The 21,825-nt window shown below is 38.6% G+C and overlaps 1 protein-coding gene across 1 annotated transcript in view; it reads left to right on the forward strand.

Moving 5' to 3' along the window:
• The window catches only part of DPP6 (dipeptidyl peptidase like 6), a 989,665-nt gene that overhangs the window by 730,007 nt on the left and 237,833 nt on the right, over nucleotides 1-21,825 (forward strand). The window contains exon 8 of the mRNA XM_027841049.1: nucleotides 13,332-13,452. Within this exon, the coding sequence (XP_027696850.1) occupies nucleotides 13,332-13,452 (121 nt within the window). The remainder of the gene's footprint in view (nucleotides 1-13,331; nucleotides 13,453-21,825) is intronic.

The raw sequence follows: 21,825 nt of genomic DNA on the forward strand, positions 1-21,825 counted from the left end.
ATTAAGGTGTTCTAAATCCCTCACCCACCACTAAAGATCTCAAAGTTCACTTTTTCTCAGCCTCAGTCAGTACTTTCTCTTCCCAGTTACTATGCCTGAAATAAATCCTCCTCCTGGTAGAAAGTCCCTTGATAAAGAAATGGCCTCTTCCACCCACTCTCTTAGGTGGGCGCCAAATCCTTAAACTAAGACTACAAGTTTAGAACTTCAGGATCTTCTTCTCTGAACTTGGACCCTTTGTGCTATTTTTAACAGGAGCTCTCCTCCCAAAATAATCTTCTCCTTCAGCTCTTTCCTTGACATACCTGTTTTTCTATCCCCAATTTCTTCTCTCATTGGCCTTGACATACCTGAGCTTAAAGATATATCCTCGAGCCAGTGGCCACCAGAACACCATTCCTTGGTCCTTCCTATTGCTTCATGTCTTCCTCTTATATTGGGGTACCATGTCATGGCTTAGATCATATTTCAGGGAGTGAAATGAGTTATGATCTCTAAGCTTCATGATGATTAAAAGTAATGTTTGGGACATGAAGTACACATGTCATCCCTGTTCCACATGAGAGTCCTTCAGATACTTAAAAACTGCTATCATGTCCTCTCTGAGTGTTTTCTTCTCCAAGGTAAACATCTCTGGTTCCTTCAGCTACTAGACTGCTCAAGTATGCCAGGGCTGGCATTCTGTCCGTCATGTTTGCTCATTTGATCCCTAGCACAGATTACTGAGGAGCAAATAGATTTGTATGCACAAAATGTATATCTTTGCTTGTTTGGAGTATGAACATGATTTTTGTGAGTTTTGGGGCAACACGTTCTCCCCAGATAAGATGACCTTTGCGGACAAAGGAACAGATAAGCATTATGGAGACCCTAAATTTCTTTCCTTGAAACAACAGGATGAAGACGAATGGTTCTATTTTAAAGGTGATCTCTACCATCTTAAAGATTTCCCACAGGAGCAAACTTGACCTTTAGCAATAACTGTGACCCTAATGCTTGCACACTTCTCCCATCTATCACTGATTGGCAGTATACTCCAATGAAGCCTAATAAGACATAAAAACCTTATCTGTATCCTAAGAAGCTAAAGCCAATCCTAGCCCAAGTGGTCTTCCTTAATGCACTAATAAATGTATTTTCCCTTCAGTCAAGCTACTCACTTCTTGACCAGTTAGTCTTGCAGAACTCATACCCTTGACTTTCATGGGGCTAAGGCTAAGAAACTCTCACGATGCCTGCCTCACCTAGACAAAGCTGGCGACTAGAAAATTTTCTAAGCCACAAGTATTAGGTTGGGAGAGAGGGGAGCAGTAAGGGTAGCATTAGGGTTTCAAAGACAAACTCCACCAATCCCATCTTTTTGCTCAGGGCTGACCTGAATTTTGGGGTAGAGTAACTCCTTTTCAATAAACATATCCTTTGAGCTCAAAATAGGAACCTCCCCATGGTCAAATCATAGGATTTAGAGCTGAACAGTACTTTAAAGTTCATCTAGTCCAACAACATCATTTTACAATTGAGGGTACTGAAGTCACAAGTAATAAGTAACAGAATTAGGATTTGAACCCATTGCCTCTGACTCCAAATCCAGTGCTCTTTTTACTATATCTCTTTACCCCAATCTTCTGTAAACTAATGACCTAAATTAATCTATTCAAGGGAGAATTGTCAGAGCTATTTTTTATTTCATTGTAAACCTTAGATGATAAACATAAGGCCACTTTTTCAATCACCAACACAGAAAACTGAAGAGAAAGAAATTTGTGTGTACAAAAAGTATAGCTTTGCTTGTCTCATTCAGATAGGATATTTTTACAAATATTATCACATCTGATCCTCGCAACAGCTCTGCGAGGTAGGCGCTGGTTTATTGGGCAACTAGAAATTCTCTTTGGCACAGAAATGTTGGGCAAAATAGTGTCATCTTGAGTTCTTATATCATGCTGACAAACTTCCAGAAATCTGCTTATATTTGGAGAAAATACTTCTGCTTTAAAAAAGTAGCCATGTCTCATCGCACCAGAATAGCCCAAGTTAGCAAGAGGGTTCACAAGGTGTAAGGCGAGTCTGAAGAGATCCCTTTGGGTGGGTGATTTTAAAAGGGAAGCTTTTCCTTTAACATTTAAAAGCTGTGCCACTGGGGAATCATTTATTGTTTTGCCTGGGATGTTTCATCTCTATTCTGGTTGACATTTTCAAGGGGTGAATTGTACAAGTGCTCTCTGGTAAGAAGAGTAATTTTAAATTCTCTATGAGGCTTCAGGTTATATGTGGCTTCAGATCATGCCCTTTGGTATTAAAGCCTGTATTAATTTGCCTGTGCAGAAATTTAATGTAATATGTACACTGATTTTTGAAGTGAAGGGCATGGAAGGAGACTAGTGAGAAGGAAGGGATACAAGACAGGGCTGATACTGGTAACCACTGTAAGCAGCAAGTGATTAGACAGGTTGGTAGTATTGCGATTCACTGATGTAGCCCTTTATGCTTTACAAGACACACTCAAATAGTCCTGTAACATGGATTCAATTGAATTCAACAAACATTTATTAAATCCTTATCCAGGATTTAATAAATCCAGGAACAATGTTGCATACTTGGGTTACAAAGACAGAAATGAAGTAACCCCTGTCTGTCAAAGAACTTACATTCTACTGGGAAACAACAGCATTTGTATATATAAGTAAATTCAAAATATCTGCAAGTTAATATGTGGGCTTCTTGGAGGAGGTGACACTTGGTCTGACACTTGAAAGGGACCTGAGGATTATAAGAGGTAAAGGTGAAGAGGAAGATCATTTGAGACAGAGAAGATAGCCTTCTCAACTCACAGGAATGGAAATAGATATGACAAGTATTATTTTGTCCATTTTCCAAATTAGGAAAACTGAGGCTTCAAGTGATTGAGCAATTGACCCTAAGTAACCTTACTGGTTTGTGGCCAACCCAGGCCTAGAGTCCAAGTTTTCTGATTTCCAGCCACAGTGCTCTGTCAATAGGGATGGGGAACACTTTTTAAAAACTGAATGTCTCTGACCTACAGAGAAGAGCATAAAAAATCGCATGCACAAAAACTTTCTTTAAAAGTATACAACCCTCCATTAATGTTTTCTGTAGACTGATTTCAGTTCGTTTCTTTATTTCCTTTTTTAAAGAAAGGTTTCTCCATCCTATAGACCATTTTGAAGTTTGTCACATTGTACAAAGTCATGAAATATTCACACAGAACAATTTCAGGTTACAAAACACACATTTTGTATCTGAATTGGTTCCAGGAAGCCTGGAGAGAAAGAAATGGTCCTCAGTTAATTGTTTTGAGTTCTGAGACTTTCTTTCACCAGAAATTTAATTTAAATGTTCCTAGCCAGGCTTGGTTATTTCCCAGATATAAAAATACAGCCAACTCCTTATAATTTGTAGCAACAGGAGCAGTGAGGGCAAGGATACTTCAGATCCCCAAGTAATTTTAAAAGATCATTTTGGCCAGTGGCTACAAATGTCTCATTCACTAAACTTTCCCCAAATAGAATAGTGTCTTTCAAAACTGGCCATTTTGGATTTCAGTTCTTCTCTTTCCTTTCGCATTAGACTGGAAGCTCTTTTAGAGCAGGGATTATTTTCATCTTTGTGTTCATTTCCCCAGTGCCTAAGACAGCATCTGCCACATAGGTCCTTAATAAATGCATGTTGGTTGATTGATTTATTAAGGAAATATTTAACAGCCAAGTAGCCAAAATGGGAGGGCAGAGGAAAAGAAATTAGGTGCCTAGGTAATTCACAATTAAGTTATCAGCCCCTAAAAAAATCAAATTGGGGAAGGGAGGGAGGGAGGAAAGGAGGAAAGGAAGAAAGGAGGGAGGAAATAAACATTCATATGGCAACTACTCTATGTCAGGTACAGTTTAATTAGTTTGAAAATAATGAACAACATTGGATACATATGTGTGTATACACCAATATTTAATCAGTCAACAAGCATTTATTAAGTGCTTGCTTTGTGCCAGACACTGTGCTAAGTGTTGGGGATACAAAGAAAAGGGAAAACATGGCCCCTGAAGTGAGTTTTCCTATGAAAGAGATGACATAGAAATAACTATGTCCATACAAGATATATACAGTATAACAGAAAGTCATCTCAGAAGGGAGGCATTAACAGTAGGGGTGACCCAGAAAAAACTTTCTATACAAAGTAGTATTTGAGCTAAGTCTTTAAGGAGGCTAGGGAAGGCAGGTGGTAAAGGTGAGGAGAGAGAGCATTCTAGGCATAAGGACAGCCAGTGGAAAGTCATGGATTTGGGAGATGAAGTGTCATGTTTGAGTACAGTGCCACTGGATGTAGAGGAGAGTTAAGTGAAAGAAGACCAGAAAGGAAGGAAGAGGTATGTTGTAAAAGGACTTTAAATACCAGATAAAGGATTTCATGATTTATCTTGGAGGTAATAGGGAGTCTTTGGAGTTTATTGGGGATGAGTAGGGTGGGGGTGACATGTTAAGACCCGCACTTGAAAAGAATCACTTTGGCCCCAAGTGGAATATGTGAAAATGTGTCTGTGTATGTATGCATATTGAGGTTGAGCCTTTGATTTCCCTGATATAGGGAAGTACAGAGGACACAACTCCCTCTTACATTATAGATCAGCACATGATCTGCAACTTACAGTCCTTAAAAATTGCTCAGAGCACTTAGAAGTCAAGCAACTTGCCTAGAATAACATAACCAGTAGGAGTCAAAAGTGAAATGGAACCTAAGCCATCTTGTCTCTAAAACTAGCTCTCTCTCTCTCTCTCTCTCTCTCTCTCTCTCTCTCTCTCTCTCTCTCTCTGTCACACACACACACACACACACACACACGCATGCACATGCACATGCATTTAAGCACATTGTATAGAATTCCAGCCTTGGTGTGAAGAGGCCTTGCACTCAAGTTTTGCCTATGACATGTATTATCTAAGTTACCCTGGGCAAATATATATATATATAAAACAAACTATATTCAAGATAAATAGGAAATAATTAAAAGAGGGAAAGTGCTGGAATTAAGAGGGGTTTAGAGAAGGCCTCCTGTAGGAGCTGCCTAATACATCAAGAAGTTAAGGGACTTGACAAGGGTCTCATGACCACTATACATCAGAGGAAAGACTCGGACCCATATCCTTGTTTCCAAATCTAGCTCTCTATCCACTTTGCTCTATAAAATATCTATTAAAATTATTCTTGGGGATTAAGGATTAACACATATGAAACAATAATGAATAAAGGACATCATAATTCACATTCTGTGATTCTGTGTGCTATAAGAGTTCAAAAGGAAGGAAAATTCAATGAGGCTGGCATAGTTAAGGAAAAAATGTTTCATGAAGGATGTGGCTCTTGGCTTTGGCTTTGAAGAATGGCCAGAATTTGTGGAAGGAGAGAGGAGAGAAGAAGATGCTTCAGGTAAAGAGGGAGAAAAATAAGTGAAGACATTCAAGAAAAGAAATTAAACATATCATGTTACTGGTATAAGAAAGGGACAGACCTGATGAAAACAAAAGTCTTATATTAGGGAGTCACAGGAAATCAGGCCACATGGATAGGATGTGGAATCAGATTGGAAGACCTTCAATAGATCCCTAGAGAGAAGGAGATTATGTCTCTTGCCTTTGCTGGTTGCAGAAATCCTCACATCCAATATACACAGGTGGGTTCCTCTGCAGGGATGAGGATAGGAACCTAAAATGGGTTACAGTCTTACTTGTCTGATTCATCTGGGTCTCTAAGAAAAGGTAAAAAGCATTTTCAGGAAAGAAACTAAAGTAAGTAGGGACAGGTGGTGAAGAGCAAAGTTTTCTGTGCCTCCAAGTTGCTCTGTTCACTGGTATATATACAGTGCAGCATGCTAGGAATGAAACGGTCAAGATTAAAGGCTTTGCTATTTCAACAGCATTTCCACAAACTAAATATAAATAGCCTCAACCCCTGATCCATCTGAAGAGATCACAGCCGTAGCATCCTTCTGCAGCTGCAGGGTTACATTGGACTTATTTATAAAAACAGCTATTGTGTGATATGGAGTTAGGAGTTCTCTTCACCATAGCAAATGTAGAGAAATAGTCTGGATGAAGACTCCTAAGATTCCTAGAATTGTGAGAGTCTGTAGAGGCCTTAGGGAACATATGACTCAGTCCATTATTTTTATTAATTATGAAACTGGAAACCTTGAATGGTAAAGTGCCCTGACTAAGACTAATGATCAAAAGTCAATCTTTTACTATTATAACAAAGAAATTGAATGCAATCTTTTACTGCAGAAAGAAAGGCATAGATTCCAAGAATGAGGAGTCAATAATCCATATGTAGTAAGATCGCATATGGAATATGTGTTTAATTTTGGATGCCATATTTCAGGAAGGACATTAATGACCCAGAGAACATCCAGATCAAGGAAGGGTTGAAGGAACGAAGGATGTTTAACTTGGAGAAGAAAGACTTAGGAAGGGAATTAATAGGTGTCTTTAAGTATTTGAAAGGCGATTAGCCTTCTATAAGCTGGAACCCTTGGGTCAGAACTCTTGGCAGTGGGAGGAAGTTGTGAAGAAACAAATATAGGTTTCACTAAGGAAGACAGTGACATTTAGTGCTATTCAAAAGTGGAGTAAGCTGCCTGGAGAGGAAAAGTCTGGATTATTCTTTGAGAATGTTGTAAAGGATATTGGTTGTAATGGATAGATTGGACTAGGTGATCATAGAGATCCTCTTCAATTCACATTGAGTTGTTATCACAGTTAGTGGGAGAGCCAGACCTAAAATACAAGTTTGCTAATTCCGAGTCCAGTGCTATTTGTTATACCAACTATCAATTGATTTAACAAAAAAAAACTAGGCTGGTTGGTTCTCTGATCACTGTAACTGCTGTAATATTTTGATATTCAGAGATATGCTACCATGCTTCCATGTTTATTTTTTCTTGGGTAGTCCCATGTTCTAGCCTCCTTATAGATATTCAGTCCCTGTGTGTTAACTGACTGATCCTCTTTCATAGACTAAATGTATCTTCATTATCCAGTGCCCAAGATGCAAAGACATCTTCTGCCATTGGTTCTTAAAAGTCACCTCAAAGGTGGAAATCTGAAGGCACTGTTACTGTCAGTGGCTAAAATAATCATTGTAGTAGTTCGTAGTTGTCTTTAGTTGAACACCATAAAGCTTTATTGAGCTCCTGTTGTATGCAAAGTACTCTGTAGACCAGGGGTGAGAAACCTGTGGCCTCATCCCTGCTGTAGACCCTTGGACAAGAAGCAGTCTCTCCCTTCATGGACAGCAACCAGCAAGTGAATATTTGTTCAATAACTAAAATCCAAAATAATATATAACTTCAGCAAAGGAATTCTTTACAACGTACTAAATGAGGTTTGGGCTGGGTGAAGTCATCATCAATGGTTAGAATCAGAGATGGATTTATAGAAGAGGTGACATTTTAAATTGACTTTGAAGAATGGTTAAGAATTCATCATCCCAAAAGAGAAAGTCAGCTACAGAGAATGACATGAGCAAAGAGAATTGGCAGGTAGGTGGTGTAGTGGATAGTGCACTGGGCCTGGAGTCAGGAGGACCTGAGTTTAAACCTGGCCCCAGATACTTCTTAACTGTGACCCTGGGTAAGTCACTTAACCTGTTTGCCTCAGTTTCCTCATTTATAAAATGGGGATAAAAATAGCACCTACTTTCCAGAGTTGTGAGGATCAAAGGAGATAATAATTATGAAGTACTTAGACCATAGTAAACCTATGTAAATGTTAGGTAGGAGGAAGAGTAAGAGAAAGAGGAGATATGTTAAAAGGAGGAGAGAATATACTACTTTAACTGGAGCAAGAAAGTATGTGGAGGGGAATTTATGAGATAAGTCTTAAAAGGCAGAATAGAACCAGATTATCCAACAATTCAACAAGTTTTGAAAGGCATAAGGAGCCACTAAAGATTTTTAAGTTTACAAGTTACATGCCCAGATTTGTGGAGAAAGATTAGCCTGGTAGTAGTATAGAGAAAATAAAGGAAATGTGATAGAGTGAGAGGAATGTTGGCCTTGGAATCAGGGAGAGTTGGGTTCAAATCTCAACTCTGCCTCTAGTTATATGACCCTGAGCAAATCACTGAACTTCTGTAAACCTTAGGTACCTCTAGGAGTTGTCTAAGTCTTAGGTTACCCTTAGTGTTGGTGAAGGGAAATGCCATAGTTGGATTTCTCTGTTAACAAAAGTCAAAGATCTTCCACATATTGGCATAATATAGAGCAGGGATTCTTAACCTCTTTGGTGTCATGGACTTCTTTGGCAGTCTACTGAAGCCTTGAATATCTTCTTAGAATAATGTTTTAAAATCATAAAAATAAAATAAATAAGATTACAAAGGAACCCTATCTTATTTAAATAGTTACCAAAATACATTTTTAAAAAGTTAACAGACCCCAGGTTAAGAACTCCTGGTGTAGAAGAAAGATTGGAAAGGGTAGAGATGGAAGGATGTTTCAAAGTTCAAGTGAGAGATAATGGAAGACATACTATTATGGCAGTAGTGGAAATAAAGAGGTACTGGTCTGAGATGTATTGAGGAGATAGAATTGAGAATTCTCAATTCTAACAGACTCTATATGAGAGATGAGTCAAAGGTCATACATGAAGACCTAGATAAAACTTTAAGGTTGTCACAATAACCTTGTGAAGTTGACACTTCAAATATCATTATACCCATTTTATAAAGGAGGAAATAGGGAATAGAAAGGTTAACTGTGGGCTTTGTCCACAGATAATAAAGGTATAAAGTGGCAGAGCCATAGTCAAATCAAGTCTTTTGCTGAATGGTGGGGTTGATAGAGTGCTGGCCGTGAAGTCAGGAAGACCCGAGTTCAAATATGGCCACAAATATTTACTAGCTTTATTACCCTAAGGCAAGTTGTTTAACCACTGTCTTTTTAGTTTCCTCACCTGTAAAATGGGGATCATAATAGCACTTACCTCCCAGCATTGCTATTAGGATCAGATGTAATAATATTTGTAAAGCACTTAGCACAGTGCCTGGCATAGCATAGCCACTTAATAAATGTTTGTTACCATCCCCCTTTTTCCTTCATTCCCCTCCCTTCCCCAGTTCTTCTTCTCTTGTAGCATAACTGAGTTCATAAGGTGCCTGTTGATTACTTTTCATCCATTTAACCAGTATTTATTGAGCCCTTGCTATGTGTGGGGCACTCTTCTAGGCTTTACTGCTAAATCAAAGTATAAGCAGAATTTGAACAACCAATTTTGGTACCTCGGGCAAAGAGCATGAAATGTGTGCCCTGAAATCAACTTTGTAATTCACGGTTTGAAAATAATATAGAAAGAAATTAAGACAAATTCACTGGAGCAGGGGATGGGAAAGGAGCAGAATTAGTTACTATAGTAACATTAATGCTGAGAGAGAGCTGTGTTAACTTCTTAAAATTCTTGGTGCCCCAGGGCAAAGCCCACCCACGTCATCCAGCCAAATTATTACTCTAAGAAGAAAATGTATTTCTTCACCTCCAAGAGCTGTAATCATCTCCTTGAGAAGCCAGCACAAGCATACACATAACCATGAAATGAAGTAGTACACAGTAAGTGATGAACAGTAGAGATGCTAAGAGCTGACAGTACAAACAAAGGAGGTATCCCTTTCAGCTGCCTTCTCACCCTGGAACATCCCTCCCTCCCTATAGCCTCTTCCTCAAGCTGGCAAGGTCCTCCCAAAACCACCATTTTGAGGACAGCTCCAGACCAGCCATCCTGCATTTTTCTCCAAGCTCTACTTCTGACTCTCTGGACTTCATCACCTCCATTCCTCCCCCTTCCTTTTCTTTTCAGTTTTCTTTTATGTATGTCTTTCTCCACCCCTGAAAGAAGGTAAGCAACTTGAGGGCAGGGACTATCTTTTTGCTTACATTTGCAAAGGCTGCTGGGGAGGGGGGTAAAGGATAAATAGTTATGCCTGCAATCAGGAAGACTTGAGTTCAAATTAGAGAAGACACTTACTAGTTGTGTAACCCTGGGCAAGTCACTTAATCTCTGTCTCCCTCAGTTTCCTCAATGGTAAAAAAAAAGGGGGGGGAGTAATCATAGGACCTACCTCAAAGGGTTGTTGTGAATATCAAATGAAATAACATTTTTAAAAATCACTTTACACAGTGCCTGGTACATTGTAGTCACTATAGAAATGCTTTTCCCTCTCCCCTTGTCCCTTTATATTTGTGTTCCCAGCACTTAACACATCATAAATGCTTATTTCCTTGAGACAAAAAATGTAACACTTGATTTGGTTGTTGGGGGACAAACAGATTTTTTGAAGTTAAGAGGTGCGGGTGGAGGGAACATAGTAAAGTCATTAATGTGTGTGCAGGGAACAATGACTACATCAATTTGGCAGGAGTTGAAAGATAATATGATCCAGGTGGATTGGCACCAGATTGTGAAGGGTCTTGAATTCCAGACTAAGGAGTTTAAACTTTGTTCTGTGGATGGTGGGAAGTCATCAAGTATTTGAGAAAGGAAGAACATTTTGTTTTTACAAAAATTAGTCAGGTAATAGAATCAGGATGTTCCAAAGGGGAAAGAAATCAGAGGTGGTAAGAAGACTCCTAGACAAGTAAAGTCAAGGAGGAACTAGCCCTTGACAGCACATCTCCACATCACCAGCAGGAGATGTGCTAGTTTCTACAAAACCCATTGAATAAAAAGGAAGATTTGGAGTCATCTGTGCTCCAATCACTTACCCTAATTCCACAGCTTGGCAGGGAGAAAGCCTGAAGGGTTTGAAAGTGAAAAAGAAAGCTAGGAGCCAGAGGCTAAGGAAAATTTTAAATTAAGCTATAAATTTTAGGGGAAGGCTTATGGAACCTTCCCACTCCCATACCCAGGAATTGGGAGCCCTGAGGACTGTGTTTGGGTGCCCATTGCACTGGTTTTCTATAGTCATGACACAGATTCTTTTTCATTGCAAAGATATTGCCTCTTATGTCTCTTAGTATAATAGAGAGAGCTGAACAGTGGATAGAGAGCAATGGGGATGTTAATAGCATATACTTCCCAGGGCTGTTGTGAGGATCAAAGGAGATAATGATTGTGAAGGGTCTGGCACATAGTAAGCACTACATAAATGTTAGCTACTGTTATTGTTGTTGTCATTATTATTATCATATGCAGGGAGGTCAGAATTTTTTCTTTTAACATATTCTTAGAGAGATGCCTGGAAAACTAGGAGGTTAAGTGATTTGCCTCAGAGGTAAAAATTGAATCCAGTCTTCCTGACTGTAAGGTCAGACAATGCTGCCTGCTTTTCTCTGGACTATTAGCACAGTTCCTGGCACATAGTTAGCACCTAATGAATTCTTGTTAGTGTGTTTGTTCCTCCTTTTACAATTCCCTGTACCAGGGAACTCCCAGCTCCAGTCTCCAACCCGATAAGACAGAAACTATTCTCCTGGCAGATAGACTCAGCAAGTGAAAAGAATGTGTTTTCACTTGAAAGATCAAAGGTTGTGGCTAAATTATTCCCTAAAATCTGAGAGAAATATGACAACTTCTGTCAGAGTTTCCCATCAGCTGAATATTTGGACACCTGTAGGCATAGATGAAGTCTAAACTCTGCCCAGCCTCTCATTAAAACTTAACTAGAAAAATCCCCCCCAAACAAAACAAAAAAATGGAAAACATCACCAAAACCAAATATCCTTTTTTTTTTCGGAAACTTAACCTCTTGCTTCATTTTTCCCTTGGTCTATTAAAATAAAGCCAGGTTAAAAGAGTGAATGTAATTCTGAATAGAAGATTTTTAATTTCAGAATCTATTAATTGGTTATAACTCTCTTAGCTTAAAAAGCTTAGAAAGTATGAAGCAAGTTAAAATTTCAATTATGCATCTTACCCTTAGGCAAACTTACCCAAACAGCTACTGGAATTAAATTAGGATGTATACTTGCTTCTGGAAGCTTGCCAACTCATTTCTGGTTGAAGTGAATACTCTAAGAGCTTGAGAGACCTGAGCAGAAAGCCAATTCTGTATTATTTTGAGGCCCCCCTTATCATGAGCATGATATGAGGAAATTGCTTTCTTGTATTTTCAAAGAAGATATTTAACATTTGCCCCAATGTCAATATTGTGTAAAATACTCACTCTCTATATATTTTGGTGAATGTCACTGACAGCATGGGTTTTTGAGTGTACTGGAGGCTGGTTTTGTTACTCTTCTGAGCCCTTATGTCCCTGGACTGCTAGCAAGGAGGTACTACAGTAGTATTCCTGGTGTAATGTTTTCCTTGAGAATTGAAATATGGATAATTCAAGCCTGAGCACCTGAGCTCATGTGTCCAAATGGCTCAGCAATTTGGCTGCTAGATAGTGCAATATATAGAATGTTGGATTTGGAGTCAGGAATTCCTGAGTTAGAATCCAGAAATCATTTAGTGCAACCCCTTCATTTCAAAGATGTAGAAACTAAGGACCCAGATCATGAAATGATTTGCCCATGGTCACCTACCTAGTTAATGATATAACTAGGACTATAACTCAGGCTTCCTGACTTTGAGTCCACTGCTTTTAATATCAAGGAAATTAATTTCAGCAAACTTTTTAAAATTGCTACTTTGTGCAAGGCTCTGTACTTGGTGTTGAGTATACAAAGACAGTAAATGATGTGGACTTTGCTTTCAATGAGCTTTGCTGTTCAGTCACTTTTTCAGTCATGTCTGATTCTTCATGACCCCAAGTGGGGTTTTCTTAGCAAAGATATCAGAGGATTTGCCCATTTCTTCTCCAGCTCATTTTCTAGATGACAAAACTGAGGCAAACAGGGTTAAGTGACTTGCCCAGGGTCACATAGCTAGTAAGTATCTGAGGCTGAATTTGAACTCAGAAAGATGAGTCTTCCTCACTCCAGTCCAGGCGCTATATCCACTGTGCCACCTAGCTACCCCTCGAGGAACTTAAAGACTAATAAAAAAAAAAGGTTACATGTCAACATGTATATAATTAAGAGTAGACTGACTTGATAGGGTGATCAAAATTCCTAGACCAAATAGGCTGTTACAGTTGTTTCATTCAGCATTAGTGGCCAAAATGAATCACTTCATCACCACTTGAGGCATCCACATACAGTGTTGGATTGTAATGATCATTAGAGGAAAAAATAAATCCCAAGTAGCCCTCAAAACATTATACTAAAATAGTTCTATTACTTAGCATGAGCCCAAATAGCAGTGTTTCAGATTGCAATAAAAAGTAGTCCATGATTTTGTATGGGCTTCCCTGGTTAATTGCATTCTTTTTTTTCTTTCCAAATTAGATATTTATCTTTGAGAATAACATCTACTACTGTGCACACGTGGGGAAACAAGCAATCCGGGTGGTCTCTACAGGGAAAGAAGGTGTCATTTACAATGGTCTCAGTGACTGGCTCTATGAAGGTAAGACATCCCAGCTCAGACATAAAATGTGGGGCTTTTTTGTAATTTGAATTTGAGCATAGATGAAACTGCAGATTCTCAAGTCTTTATTCAGTTGAAAGGGGAATACAAGAATTTGAAGATTCTTCAAGCTGTCACATATATTATAATAGGGACTGCTTGTCTAATATGCCCCAGTGGGAGAAGAATGTCAAACTTGACCAGCTATGTTTTCCAATGCTCTTTTTTCCTTGGAAATATTTTAATGAACAGACTTGTTTTGTTAGGCCTTGATACCTGGCAACGCTCACTATTGCAAATGTAGGCATAGCTCCAACTGGACAAAGGTTTTTTTTTTTTTTTTGCCCAGAGTACTATGAGATATCAAGGGAAGAAAACAAAAATTGCCATGAAGAAAATACCTGGATGATTTCCTCTTCTGAATGCTAGCACCTTGCTGGACATTCTCTGCTAGTGAATACATTTTAGCTCCATTTGTGATATATTTGTGATTGGCAGACATTTATAATCCTGTAGAACAACTAAATACTTGTTAGTTAAGCCTTCCTTTTAAAACACTTGTAATCAATCACCGTGCCTCATTGGATGTTGAAAAATGTTTATTTGAGAATATCATTGAAAAATTCCATTTCATATTATTTCCCCTCCTCGGTATATGGGTCAAGTATGCTTATTACCAATGACATTTTATTGATAAATAGCTTAAGCTCTTCTCGGACTCTGTACCTGGGACCAGATGGTGACAAAAATATTCATCTTGGTATAAAGATCCAAGGGAAAGGGTAAAGTATGCTGAGGATGGTATTAAGCCAATGTGCTTGCTATGTTGTTATTTTATTAAGTATCAGTTGCATTCATCCAACAAATATTTATTCAGTTGTTCTATGTGCAGAATACCTTCCTGGGCATTGGGAGAGATACAGAGTTGATAGAAGACATGATTCTTGACTTCATAAAGTTTCTCATCCAGTAAGAAGATAAGACAGAGACAATGATAATTGATGAAGAACTGAAATACAAATCTCTCATAAATCAGAATTCCATGAATTATTCATTATTATTATCCCAATGACTTTCGGCATTTTAAATAGTAAAAGGTTTTGGAGAGAAGTGATTTCATTCAGCTCTTCGTAACCTGGCCCCTTCCTAGATTTCCAGCCTTCTTCCCCACATTATGGGCTTGCATGCAGTTCTCTGAACATGACAGTACATCTCCCATCTACATACTTTTGCACAGGCTGTCCTCCAGGCCTGAAATACTCTGCCCCTCCTCCTCACCTTCCTGGTTTCCTTGACTACTCAGCTGAAATCCCGCCTTCTGCAGGAAGCCTTTCCCAGTTCTACCAGCTACTAGTGCCTTTCCCTCTTAGCTTACCTTTCATCTACTCTTGTATGTATCTTGCATGCATCTAGTTATTTACATGTTATCATCTCCATTAAAATGTAACCACCTCGAGGGCAGGGACTGTTTTTGCCTTCTTTATATCCCCAGCATTGTCAGAGTGCCTGGCATATACTAAGTGCTTAATAAATGCTGGTTGACTGACTAGTGATAAAATAAAGTGACTTTTTAATAAATATGCCAGAACTTACCTATCTAACTGTGCTACTCTTCCTTCCAAGTAGTCACTTGGTCATCAACATACGTATCAATAATGCTGCATTGCTTTCCTAAAGTTCTTTAATGGGACTTTGACAGAGATAAGATAATAGATTTAGAGCTGAAAGGGAAATCAGAGGTTATCAGCCCTTTTTGTTGTCATTGTTGTTCAATTTTATAGTCACATCCAATTCTTCGTGACCCCATGGGCATGCCAGGCCCCTGTATCTTCCTCCAACTCTCAAGTCTGTCCAAGTTCATGTTCATTGTTTCCATGACACTATCTATCCATCTCATCTTCTGCCACCCCCTTTTTCTTTTGCCTTCAATTTTTCCCAACATCAGGATTTTTTCCAGTGAGTTCCATCTTCTCATTATGTGGTTAAAGTATTTAAGCTTTAGCTTCAGTATTTGACCTTCCAGTGAATAGCCTAGTCCATTATTTAACAGATATGGAAACTATGATCCAAAAAAGTTAGGTAACGTAAGTGGCAAAGGTTGGATCCAAGTACTCAAGTCACTTGACTACAAAGACATGAGCATTGCACTGTGCAACCCCCTGTAATAAGGAATGAGGAAAAGTAACTCCTTTTCTATTCCCATTTCTCATGACATTTCCCTTGGTTTCTCTTTGGCATTTATTTTATCGTTCTGTATTCAAAGGTGGGGTTGGTTGAGTAAATCGATCAAATCACCCCATTCTACTTAAAGTAACTAACTAGAATCTGTGTTTTGACATCAGTGTTATGTGAGAAAGTGTCTCAACAGAATCAGAAAATCAGGGGTGTGAACTAAGAGGTAACAAGGCCTAGTTGAAGGCTCCACAGGAAGTCTATTCAAGTAGGTAGAGTGGCTTGGTCATCCCATGTGGAGCTTTTTATAAAACCAGAAAGACAGTTTAGAATAGGAGATCCAAGCATCTGGTAGCTTAGGATAAAAGCCTCCAGCCAAGTTCCTAAAAAGAAGTCACTTAGGCATGTGAGGAAAGGAGGATGCTTGGCTCTTGGCCTCCATCTCCCTCTACCCCAGACCCTGACCAGAGAAGGACCTTGTGAACTTGAAAGTTTGGAGAATTTGGACTTTGGTCATGATTCTTGCAGCATCTCCAGAACATTATTGGCTGGCAGCAGTGTCTTCATTGGTCACCGAAAATAAATGAGGCATGATGAGGGAAGGCAGATTCAAAGTTCCACAAGGAGCCCAGCAGAAAAGCTCCACTGTACCTAAGGAGAAATTTATAAGTACCTCCATGAAGGGGATAAAGGGGCTTCTGGCACCAGAAGTTATGAGTTGTTACTTTGTCATACATGTCCTCTAAGCTTGAGTTAACTTTCCCGTCTACTATGAAAATTTCTTCAGCTGTGAGAAAGTATGAAACAGACTTTGGGGGAATATGTACCAGCTATATCACCTTAGTAGGTATCTGTTTCTAAAAGCTAATTAAATCTTGCTTATTAATTGACGGCAACTGATGATCATGGGAAGAAGTATACCAGAGAGGGCTGGTGAGCAATAGTACTAGAAAATCATCCCACCTCCTAGACCCTTAGAGGCACACCTCTGAAGGCCCAGCCTTCTAGTGCAAATGGAGATTTGGAAGAGCAGTTCCAAAATAGAGGTTGTACTTGTACCTTAGTTATTCATGTACACCTCTCTCATTCTATGCTCCTGATCATTATTTTCAAGAAGACATCCTTGGAAGCAAGACCTGTTTTCAATCAGTTTGTCAGGAAGAAGTACTATGAGCCAGGATCTCAGATCTGATCCTCTTAGGTGGTAATCATTCCACCAGGGTTGTAAGAGGGAATATAGATAGATATTTGGTGTTTAAAATTAGCCAGTTCCTAGATTACCTGTCTAAAGGGCACTCCAAGGATTTGGTTGTAGCAGCCTCAATTCTTTCTAGGATTAACCTACTTTTGCTTCAAAAAAAAATCCAGGAGGAGATTTAAAATGGATTTTTAAGGCTTTTTCACATAAAATATAAAAGTTCATTGCCATTCAAGTTAAGACTTTACTTTGTTCAGTCTGTTGAAAGGAAACTTTTCTTTGAAGTATTTACACTGAATTGTTGACTTGATAATCTAGCCCCCCCCCCCAATTTAAATCAATTGGAGCTGATATAGCAGCTTAATCTACTTAGTGTTTTTCCGTGGAAATTTATAGATTGATACATAAATTATTATATCATGGGAGCCTCAGGGAATCTTGCTGTGGTGTTGGCTTTTAAAATAGGAAGATAAGCGTTGAAGACATTTTCTTCTGAGGCTTAACCTTTTCAATTCTGGGCCCTTTAAATACTTGCAGAAGTAGGATAAGAAAGCAAAGATCCTCAAAGCTATTACAGACAGATACGGCTTTCATGGAAGTGTGTACTGCAAACTATACTGCTAGATTATTGATTTATTTGGAACACAAGAACTTAAAACAGGGCCAGACTTAGCCTGAGCCAAAGCCAGAGGAGTCAACAGATATCCAAGTGTATCATTTGAAGAGATTTGAGCTACCTCAGGGCCTCTCTGGACCACCAAGTTCATTCCACAAACAAGACTTTTTTTCAAATTAACTGTAGGAAAAGTAGCCACCCCTCAAAAATACCTATATGCTCCACATTTCAGTAATATTGAGGGTGGAGGTGCTTAGGGCATCACAGAAGTCTTTGATGGGTCAAGAAGATCTGAGTTTATGTGACCTCAGACACTTCCTAGCTGTGTGACCCTGGGCAAGTCACTTAATCTCTATCTCCCTCAGTTTCCTCATCTTTAAAATGGGGGAAATGATAGTATCTATTTCATAGAGTTGTGAGAACCAAATGAGATAATATTTGTAAAGCACCAAGGATAGTACCTGGCATGTAGTAAATATTTAACAAATGTTTGTTCCTTCCCTCTTTGTAAAGTTTTAATTTTTAATAAATCCAGAAATATAAGTGCTATAAACTTTCAAAAGTCATTTGAAAGATTATTTTTTTAATTTTTTAATTATTCTTATGTTTCTTACTAAAGTTCAACATAACCACTATCTTGGGCCATGTACATCATTGGAATCAGTTTTCAAATTTGATCAGCTGATGCATAGTGAATGAAGGGATTAAATTCATAATCCTAGGCCCAAAATCATCCAACGAACAAGGTCTTGATGCATTCATGACAATTTTGATGTGATCTCATAAGAAAAAGTCTGACAAAGATAGCTCAAATGACCAAGATGGCCAAGTAAGAGGACCTCCTCTACCAATCCACTTGTCTGATCAAGTGTCATCAAGAGAGTATAACACGCAACACACAATGCATAAATACTGGGTTATCTATTCTTATTGAAATTAAAATTTGAAAATGATTATTCCAAATTCATGGGTAGCTAGGCATTACAGTAGATGGAGCAGCACCTGAAGTCAGGAAGACTCACTTTCTTGAGTTCAAATCTGGTCTCTGACACTTACTGGCCATGAGATCCCCAAGTAAGTCACTTAACCCTCAGTTTCCTCATCTGTAAAATGAGCTGGAGAAGGAAATGGCAAACCACTCCATTATCTTTGCCAAGAAAACCTCATTCAAATGGGGTCACGGAGAGCCAGACATGACTGAAAATGACTAAATAACAACAACAAAAATTCAAAAATCACAGAACTAAATAATTGGAAAAGAAATTTAAGGAATTGAACTTCCAAATGATGTTTTGCTAAGTTTGTAGCATTAAATCTTAAGAAGTTATTAAAGTTTAAAACTACACTAAGACTTTTGGGACATCCTATATTCTTCATCATTTTTGAGATGTCTTCTGGAAGTGATATGCATAGTCTCTACCCACATTTGAGCCCCTGTAAGATCCTTTACCAGAAACATATTCCTAAAGTCGCTATCATCATGCCAACAATGCTAAGTGTCCAACTCTCAGTGCTGGACAATGAGACAGGAGACAGAAAAGGCATTTCTCTCAGTAATTTCTTCCTTATATCCTGAATTGGCCATCAGAATACACTTCCCAAAGACAGTCTTATAAAACGCTATTGAGTTCTATAGTACTTCTCTTACTTCAAGTAGTTGTGCCACTAGCCTCCTCACTTCCTACTGTCTTTGTGTTCTCACTGCATGTACCCATTCAATGGTTGTATGCACAGGCATAATTCTGGCTTAGCCCAGCCTAAACCATTTAGTGAGAATTATAGATGCCAGAGTCAGGATCTCTAAAGATTCTGACAATCTAGAACCTTGGGCTGAACCTAATAAAAAGGAATTTAATGGAGATAAATTAAAAGTCTTATACTTGGGCGCCAAAAAAATCACCTTCACTAGTACAAAATGGAGGAGTCATAGTAAGATGGCAATTGTGCTGGAAAAGAACTAGGAGTTTGGGAGAGATTTGTGGACTGAAAGCTCAATGCCAGTCAGAAGTGTGATTAAAAAAAAAAGTCAAATAAGCTAATAATGAGAATTTGGGTTGAATTAATAGAATCATAGGTTTAGGAACTAAGAAGTGATAGTGGTCCTACTAGCCTACTACTGCCCTGTTCAGGCAACATCTGGAGGATCGTGTGTGGTTCCAATGCTAGTTTAGGAAGGGCATTCATAAACGTGATAGTGTTCAGAGAAGGGCAACCAGAGTGGTAAAGAGCCTTAAGTCTGTGCCATATTAGAATCACTTGAAGGAAGTAGAAATGTTTAGCCTGGAGAAGACTCAGGATAGACATGTTCTCTGGTTTCAAGTATCTGAAGAACTCTGAGATGGAAAAAGGATTAGATTTCTTCTATTTGGCCCCAGAGGAAAGAACTAGGAACACAGGCTAGAGTCAGATTTAGTCTTGACCTCAGGAAAACTCTGATGATTAGAGTTGTTTAAAAGTGGAATGTGTTGGGAGCAGCTAGGTGATGCAGTGGGTAGAGCCCTGGCCCTGGAGTCAGTAGGAACTGAGTTCAAATCCAACCTCAGACCAAACACTTGACACTAGCTGTGTGACCCTGGGCAAGTCACTTAACCCCAAGTGCCTTTAAAAAAAATCAATTCAAGTGACGTTTTGGGGCAGCTAGGTGGCACAGTAGATAGAGCATTGGCCTTGGATTCAGGAGGACCTGAGTTCAAATCCAGCCTCAGACACATAACACTTACTATCTGTGTGACCCTGGGCAAGTCACTTAACCCCATTGTCTAGCCAAAAAAAAAAAAAGTGGAATGTGTTGTCTGGGAGATAGTGAGTGTCCCAACATTGGAGGTACTCAAGCTGAGGCCAACTGACCACTTCTCAGGTATATTACAATGGAAATTCTTCTTTGCATATAGGTTGAACTAGATGGTCACTGAGGTCCCTCTCAACTCAAAAATTCAATGATTCTGTAAAATGTTTGGATATTTCTTTTTAAAAATCCATGGTAATAATTTAGTAATTGCTTTTATGGACTTCAAAAAGAAAGTGGAATTTGGCTGATGATTTTAAGTAGCCTCTGTGGCACTGAAGGATGAGAAAGTGACTGAACAGACATTTCCAGGTTGACCTTTATTTAGGTTAATATTGATTAGCTGCACGTAGGGATTTTTATAAACTAACAAATTAAGTGAATAAAAGAGAAAAATAATGGTCATGATTTTTATTCAAATAGAGAAATATAATCAATGAGTGTGATGAGAAAGGAGGCTAGCCTTAGAGTTGGAAACCTGGATTCTACTCCCAATTGTATGAAGGGATTGGGGGTAAGAACACATGTATTTATTAAGCACCTATTATGTGCCAGGCACTATGCTAAGCACTTTACAAACCTTACTTTATTTGATCCTCACAACAACCCTAGGAGAGCAGTGGTATTATTACTCCCATTTTACAGATGAGAAAACTAAGGCAAATAGAGGTCAAGTGACTTACCCAGAGTTACACAGCATGTAAGTGTTTGAAACTGAGTTTGAACTCAAGTCTTCTGGACTCCAGGCCCAGTGTTCTACCCACTGAGCCACCTAAACTGCCTTATGGCATTGAGCAAGTTACCTAAAAGCTCTCTGCATCTGTCCTCTCACCTATAAAAAAATAAGGAAGTTGAACTAATTGATCTCAGAGGTCTTATCCAGTTTTGGAATTCTGTGGTAACAACACATGTGTATTCATTACCTCCATATTTTAAATGTAAACTGAAAAACAATGCAGTGATTTTAAATGCTTCAGCTTGCTATAGGAAAATTTATTGAAAAAATGAAGCATAAACTCAGAAGTTCCTTAGGTAATCCAAATCATCCTCAGAAAATCCTTTAAAATTCAAAGAATGTAAACACAGTGCAGGATGGATGTTTATCCTTGCCAGCATAGTCTAGGTAAAATTTGTGATAAAGTAAAGTTGTATTTATATGCTATATGTCTAGGTTAAAGTACCTTTGGACACCTTGTAAAATCAAGGTCTACAGAGCATTTATAACCTTTGTAAGACTCAAAGTATAATATTACTCTTTTAAATTATTCTCCAGGTTTATAGTTATTGCATCTTTTCTTTTATGACATATTGTTAGCCATACCTGTCATTTCTTTGATGCCAAATCCTTGGCCAGGAATGCAACCTCTAATTATAATACTGTTCTCGTGCAAAAATAAAAGTCACTTTATAGCCATCTGCTTTATCAGACAGTGCCCAGGAATCCACTGTGTCTTAAAAAGGGGGGAGGGGGACAGACTTCCTTTACTTAAATTTAGCAATATTTTGAGTTAACCAGGATTTTGTAAGCTAGACTAGGAACCCTGATAACATTGGTTCCCTGGGAGATTGCATTCCACATTCCAAACGACCCACCAGTGAATC

Source organism: Vombatus ursinus, unplaced genomic scaffold, assembly GCF_900497805.2.
Source record: "Vombatus ursinus unplaced genomic scaffold, bare-nosed wombat genome assembly UNPS02014852.1, whole genome shotgun sequence".
NCBI lineage: Eukaryota > Metazoa > Chordata > Mammalia > Diprotodontia > Vombatidae > Vombatus > Vombatus ursinus.